This window comes from Sminthopsis crassicaudata, chromosome 3 (assembly GCF_048593235.1).
Source record: "Sminthopsis crassicaudata isolate SCR6 chromosome 3, ASM4859323v1, whole genome shotgun sequence".
In the NCBI taxonomy this organism is placed as follows: Eukaryota; Metazoa; Chordata; class Mammalia; order Dasyuromorphia; family Dasyuridae; genus Sminthopsis; species Sminthopsis crassicaudata.
In genome coordinates this window covers 611,852,582-611,859,491 of record NC_133619.1, presented here as the reverse complement: position 1 = coordinate 611,859,491, position 6,910 = coordinate 611,852,582, and the positions used below count along the sequence as shown (strand labels likewise).

The 6,910-nt window shown below is 41.5% G+C and overlaps 1 protein-coding gene across 1 annotated transcript; it reads right to left on the bottom strand.

Moving 5' to 3' along the window:
• Positions 1-605: 605 nt before the first annotated feature.
• LOC141562541 (phospholipase A2, membrane associated-like) lies at positions 606-4,710 on the bottom strand. The gene is made up of 4 exons (XM_074302561.1): positions 4,671-4,710; positions 4,214-4,358; positions 969-1,075; positions 606-748 (listed from the first exon to the last, which is right to left on the bottom strand). Exons 1-4 carry the CDS (start codon positions 4,708-4,710, stop codon positions 606-608), a joined length of 435 nt encoding a protein of 144 aa, XP_074158662.1.
• Between the last annotated feature and the right edge of the window lie 2,200 nt (positions 4,711-6,910).

The window sequence follows — 6,910 nt, the reverse complement described above, 5'->3', positions numbered from 1 at the left end:
GCTTAATTATCTGTACAAAAATCTGAAGAGACTGGGAGCAGGATAATCTCAAAATAGAAATTCTTTCATGATTTTTGGCTTTCTAACTGTGTTTGGTTGAGGCTGATACTAACCTGAATCCACATTCCTGGAACATACATTGTGAAAGGCAGATCTGAGGAATGCTTGGTGGCCCTGGGGAAATGGAGCCTGGGAATAAGAATTGCACTGGTTAAGGGGCGCAAGGATACTCAAGAATTGTATATACCTACATTGTTCCTCTGGAGAGGCCTGGATGGTTAACAGCGAGCTGAGGGAACCTTGTAGAAAGATGTGGAGAAGCAAGAAGTCTAGAGGGTGGACATAAAAGAAAGAGTCAGCCAATGGGACCTTTTATTCAGTAGGAATCTTTGAGCAGACAATGGAGCAGGTCCAGAAAGTGGGAGAGGAATAGAGCTAAGTTTTCTCAGCTTCCCTTCCTTTTCTTCCTCTAGCCTCTCTCTCAGACCAAGTGGCCCCTGCAAAACAGATTTCATAGCCTTTCATAAGGCAAGGGTCCAGACAAGGAGAGGGGACCTCAAAGTTCCTTCTTGTTTTGCCTTGCTGATGGAGGAGAGCTTGAGTTCTCAGCACTGGAGCTTATTCCCCCAACACAAGAGATTGGGAAAGCTTTGATATTTGGTATTGTAGGTTCTTAGATTTCTCAGCATGCAGTATGCAACAGTTTTATCACAGGAGCAGATCTGATCTTGGCACTTGCTTCCAGACCCTGCAAATGGAAACAAATCACTGAACTGAAGGACATTGATAATCAGTAATTTCTCCTTTCTATTAAGCCCTCCTGCCCTATATAGACCAAACCCTTTACATGGTGCTTTGGGAAAGATTCAGAAGCAGATGCTCTTGTCTCTCCATCCCAGATGAATGAGACATAACCCCAAGTCCACAGTTCTGCCCATCTGGGATGCTTAGTGAAGACATTCTCTCACCACAAGTGATGACATCATTATGGTAGGTGTAATTGTATTTCTCCATTTTGGGGCGACAGCCATTCTTCACCAGTCTTGAGTAGCAGCAGTCATGGGCTGCACAGCACCTGTAGCGAGGACCCCAGCTGAGGGCTGCTGTCTCTCAGGGGGAGCAGTCAGTCAACAGACATTGCTTTCAGTGCCTTCTCCCAGCTCCCATGCAGGATTATTCAAGAATCAGTAGACATGGAAGAAGGCAATGGAGAAAGTAGGCCTGAATGTTGGTAAAGTTGGATTCACAGGATCTTAAGGATTGAGAGTAGTAGGGACCTTAGAAGGGGAGACCATGTTCCTGATTTCATAGACTAAGAAACAAAGGGTTAAAGGGATTTGCTAAAGGACCTGACCTTGGTTCCATCACTGACCTCCTATATTATCTCAGGCAGCAGAAGTAGATATATTTACCCATAACTCAGAGAATGTTTCTTAGGTAATGCAATAAAAGATTGGTTATGGGCTCCCCTTCTATGTAGAAGAAGGTAAGAGGAAAGGAAATCAATTTATTTTTTTCTCTGGGAATTCTGGACAGGAACCTTAGGAGATTTATTCTCTAGAAGATAAGGGATTTGAATTCCTCATTTTTTAGTTCAGGCATATCCCCCTTGTTTCACTCCAAAGAAGTTTTAGTCTCATATGAGGTAATTCCTGTGAAATGATTTATAACCTTAAAGTACCATTTTAAAAGCATTGATCTATCATCCTCGTCTTCATTCATAGTGCCTCAAGAGTTTACACAATATCAAATACTGAAGATTCTTAATGGTAATTGATCAGTTAGTTGATAAGTATTTAGTAAGCATCTACTGTGTGCTATTTGACAATAGAATTTAATGGGCCCGGAATCAGGAAGAACTGAGTTCAAATCCCACTTTAGACACCGACTAATGGGTTAGTCATATAAACTTAGTTTGCCTCAATCCATTGTAGAAGAAAATGGTAAACCATTTCTGTCTCTACCAAGAAAACTTTATGGTCACTATGGATATGCTATGATCCATGGGTCAAGAAGAGTTAGACATAATATATACTATTATCATAGTGGGTGTTAGAGAAACAAAAATCAAACAAAACAACTCTTGCTCCAAGTGAGGAGACCCTCTATATAATGAAGGTGATGGAGATTCACACATTCTTAGAAGTAGGTGGGACCTAAGAGGTGATCTAATCCAATAGATCCAAGAATCTTTCTTTATCACATCCCCGACCCAGCTTTGACTGGTTCTTTAGCTTCCTATTTCAATGATGATTCATTATTTGGAAGTTTCCCCCTTATGTTGTACCTAAGTTTTCCTCTTTGCTTCTTCCACCCATTACACATTAGCATAGGTTAGACTACTGTGAAGACCGAGTTAGCATCCTGGATACCTTAGAATCAGTCGGAGTCAGGATAAGCAAAAGTCCTTGGTCTTTATTCTTGGTCTTTAAGGGTAGAAGTGAAGGGAATGGACACAGGATTTTGGCAACCTTCCTTTTCTTCTTCTACCGCCAAAGTGACTCTGGCTTGTCTTACTCCATCCCCTAATCCTTTCCACAATTCTCTGTATACACCAAAAGATTGAACCAGCACAGAATAGTGGGAAAGGCCATTTTCCAAGCATTTACTAATAGAGTATTGTTCAATCAGGAATTAGCCTTAAGTGCTCAGTTGTTTGAAACTCAGTGCATCAACTCAGAGTTTCAGCCCTTTACAGACTCCTATTCCCTATAATGGTCTTTTGAAGACTTAAAGACAGCTCATATACCAATTGAGTCTTCCAGACCCTGTCTTCTTTCCTTAGTTAGATTTTCCCAGCCCAGAGACACCATCCTCCTTTTCCTGGATCTAAGCTGAAACATGCACGAGTCCCTCTCAAATGTTTGTGGATCCATTTGGTGAATATATTGGACTTTGTGGCTCAGTCCTAGCCTTTGGCATGTATGAAAATTTGCAGAGATCTGGATGTCTTGGGCACCTTTGGGGACAGTTCCATATGAGCTTCTTTAGATCTGTTTCAAGCAAAATGTTATCTGAGTGATTTGGGTGGGCCCAGTCATTTCCCTCTTAAAGATGATGGAAACTGTGTTCCCTTTAACCTTTGGGGGAAAGGTTAGAAAGGCCCCCTTTAATCTTTGAGGGAAGTGAACTCCTGAGTCTCAAACCCTCCCAGCCTCTGGGAGGGGCTCCTCCCATTCATGAAGGAAACTCCCAGATAAATAATCTTATTCAATTGGAAATTTGGCTCAGAGCTAAAGTGACCCTATAAAATCACACTATGTGCCTAGATGTTTGCAAAATTATCTTATCAGAACTTTGTCTACTAAGAAATCTGTCTTCTTAGTGTATTAAAAAACCACTTTTGCCACAAACTTCAAATTTGTGAATTCTTTCTCAAAGAATCTACAACATTGATCAGGGGGATCTCTCAACCCTCAATTCTCAAACCTCAACAAAGGGAACACCTTTGAATAAAGTGAATACTGAAAACTATCTCACAAGATGGAGACAGTGTCCTAAAGACTGAGGGAAAGTAGGCTATGCCCATGGCCAGGTTTATTTTTCCAGAAATCCCATGGTTTACAAGGAGTGAGACCTTTTCTTTGTGAGACTAAATTGGGACCACCTTGGCATTGAAATCCCCCAATATGGTAATTTAGTAAGCCTAAAGATGTGGTTGGGTTGAAAGTTTTTCCTCATTTATGACTCAGAATGTGAGGTCATTTGTCCTAACTAATCAGGGCAAAGATCCAGCCTACCTACGGGGAGTGTTAGCCCAGGCCCCTATATAATTCTTGTCTGTTACCTGGGCCTTGCCTCTCCTTGCTTAACTGCTTGTGGGGACGGAGATTCCCTTTCTCATGAGATTGTAATAAAATTCCTTTCTGCTTTTGCCTTGAGAAATCTCCTTAGTTTTTTTGATTTATTTGAGCCTCTGGTCTTGTCCCACAAACCTTTAAAATGAAAGATTTAGCCTGAATGATTTCTAAGATCTCTTCCAGTCCTAAGTCCTGGGCTATCTAATAGGGCTTTGCAAATTAATCTGTCTACCATTCCTTTGTCTTCTACTTGTGGAAGACTTCATAGGCTGCTTTGTTCCTAGTTTTTACTCTCAAAATGTTTTCCTTTGGGTCTCCTGCTTCTTGCCCCATCCTTAGCTTGGTTAAGAGGTAGAGGTTGAACCTGGAGGCTGGTAGAATTACCCTTCCAGGATTAAGAGATAACTACTTACCTGTCAGTGGCATCTTTGGGGGTTCCTCGCCCCCCTAAGCCACAGTAGCAGCCATAGAAGCCATAATTAACCAGGGCATTCTTCCCTGTCAGCTTCTGAATTATATCCTGCAGTTGCTTCAAGCTTCCCTGTACTTGAAATGGGCCTGCAAGACAGATACAGTCTGTTGTCATCTTTAACACCCTCCCTGGTGAGTGGTGACTCTGCCTCTTTTCTTTTCCCTTCCACTGACTTTGCTATCTCTCACATTTCTCACTAGATAAGAGATCTTGCCTTCTTTCTCCTTATTCAAACTTATTATAGAGACAAAGAGAGATTAGAAACAAAACTGGAGGGACCCAGAAGCCTTGGGAACTGTGAGGGAGGGGTAGTGGTGGTGATGGGCTCTTTGTGCACCCCAAATATGTGTCCTCTGTGGGGCTCATGTATGGGGAAAAGTCTCAGAATCAACTCTTACCACAGGCCATCAATACAGCCAGCAGGAGGAAGGTCTTCATTTTGAAGGCACTGGGGCAGAAAGCACAAACCTCCTGCCCACTGGGAAGGAAGAAAAAGTTCTCAGCATTAGGACATTTGGAAAAGAAGGAAGCAGAGACTATAACTTTGAGAAGATGGGGGAGACAATTGTATCTGCTGGAGAGAGTAAGAGGTTTTCAAGGCATCCTGGTCCATTTTCATACAGATATGTTTGTAGTCACAGAAGCACACAGATATGGAGAGACACTTACTCAATTCAATTCAACAAACCTTTGTTCATGACTTACTACATACAAGGTAAGAGGCACCGGAGTATAATGGAGAGAGAGTTGGTCTCCAAAGGAACAATGTTCAAGGGTCACTTATAACCTATCCTAACTGTGGGATTTTGGACAAGGCCTATAACCTCTCAGTGCTCTAGAAAAGTAGGACTAGAAATGACAGGACACATGCTATGTTTCATTGATAGAGTTTCCTCACCTAGTAGTTCCTTATACCAATGAAATTGCAGTTCTAGTCTCTAGATGTATAAGGAAAATTGCTAGACATTTGGGATAGAATAAGAGGGAAATAGTTCCTGCCCCTTTTTATAGATCATTTCCTGGTAAAACTGTCTCCAGTGTGGAAGGATTGAAACCAAGAAAGTCTTAGGCTGGATCAGCTCCAGAAATAGACTCAAAAATGTCCAGCAAAATTAGGTGGTAGCTGAAATGCCTACTCCTAATCCAACTCCCCTTTCCACAATCCTGTCTGACACAGACTGTCCCCATTGCACAGAAGCCCAGAATTGAATTTCTCTCCCACCTCCAATGGGTAAAACAGCCACGCTTTAATAGATTTAGAGGTGATAGGCTTGGCAGTGATACCCAACTGGGTTAGAGTTCAGGCCATCATGTTCCAATGATGCATGTAGACGCCCTCACATTCCATTTTAGGACACTCCATGCTGCCTCAGGGGTTGGATCGAAAGATGCCAAAGGACTCTGTACACATTTGCCAGACAGACCAACCACTTGCTCATGGCAAACACGCAAGACCCCAACCAAATGCCTACTGTGTACATCCCACAGCAGTCACTGTCATTGCTATGTGACTTGTAAAGCACTTTCCTTCCAACAACTCTATGACCTGAAGAGGATAAGTTTTATTATTTCCTTTTTACAGATATTTTCTTATTTGATTTAATTGAATTGTCCACGGTTACAAACTAAGTTAGGAAATGGCTGAGTTTGGTATTTTGCCCAGATCCTTCACCTCCAAGATCCATGCTCTACTCCTTTTGCTGCCCTTGTTTTTCTTTCAAACAAACAAACAAACAAACAAAACAACATAGACTTTCCCTCCTTCAGATATTCACCTTCTCTAGGAAGAATTAATTAATCTAACTTTGTCCCAGTCAACATCCATTTTAATGTCTCCTTTACATTTATACAGCTATATAATTTATAATTGTCTATTTTGGAGGGCACATTTTTTTTGATGTCTTTTTGGAGGAAGGGAGTCTGGAGCTTGATTTCCTTGGTTAAAGGCCCATGAGGTGACGCCTTCAACCAAGGTAGATCTGTATCTTCTTTTCTAACAGTTTTAATTGCTTGGAGGCATGAGAGCTTTATGAGTTATGCAACTGCCATATATCAGAGAACTCAAGTCTACCTGGTTTGAGAACAGTTTGAAACCATTCACTGGACTCTGTTGCTTTCATCTAATGCCTTTAAAATGTTTATTCTGCTTCATTTCTCAAAAGTAGAGGTGTAGAAAGGAGACTTTTCATCAGCTTTGAAGCTGCTCCTTGAGCACAGCAGAATCCATAGCCTATAAAATACTCTGGAATTTCTTTTCAAGGCAGAGACCAAGTTTCCTCTTGGTTCAATAAGACTTAATAGCCTTTACCTCCCCTCTGCATCTTACAAGACTCCATTGATGGTGTGTCTTATAAATCATTTCCCTTCTTCTACTTCTTCTTCTTTTTTTTTTTTTTTTACTCATTATATTTTTTCTTTTTTCCTTTTTCTGAGGCTGGGGTTAAGTGACTTGCCCAGGGTCACACAGCTAGGAAGTGTTAAGTGTCTGAGACCAGATTTGAACTCTGGTCCTCCTGAATTCAGGGCTGGTGCTCTATCCACTGCGCCACCTAGCTGCCCCTCAATCATTTCCTTTCTAATGCTCCTATGAGATAACTTTCATATCAGAGTAGGATGCCCTTACTTCTCATACTTCTCT

Bases quoted from the DNA above. Each gene is read 5' to 3' on its own strand.
- LOC141562541 (XM_074302561.1), bottom strand. From the start codon at position 4,710: ATGAAGACCTTCCTCCTGCTGGCTGTATTGATGGCCTGTG. The intron at 4,359-4,670 runs GTAAGAGTTGAT...TCTGTCTTGCAG, and splicing joins GGCTGTATTGATGGCCTGTG to GCCCATTTCAAGTACAGGGA. The intron at 749-968 runs GTGAGAGAATGT...TTCCATTTGCAG, and splicing joins TAATGATGTCATCACTTGTG to GGTCTGGAAGCAAGTGCCAA.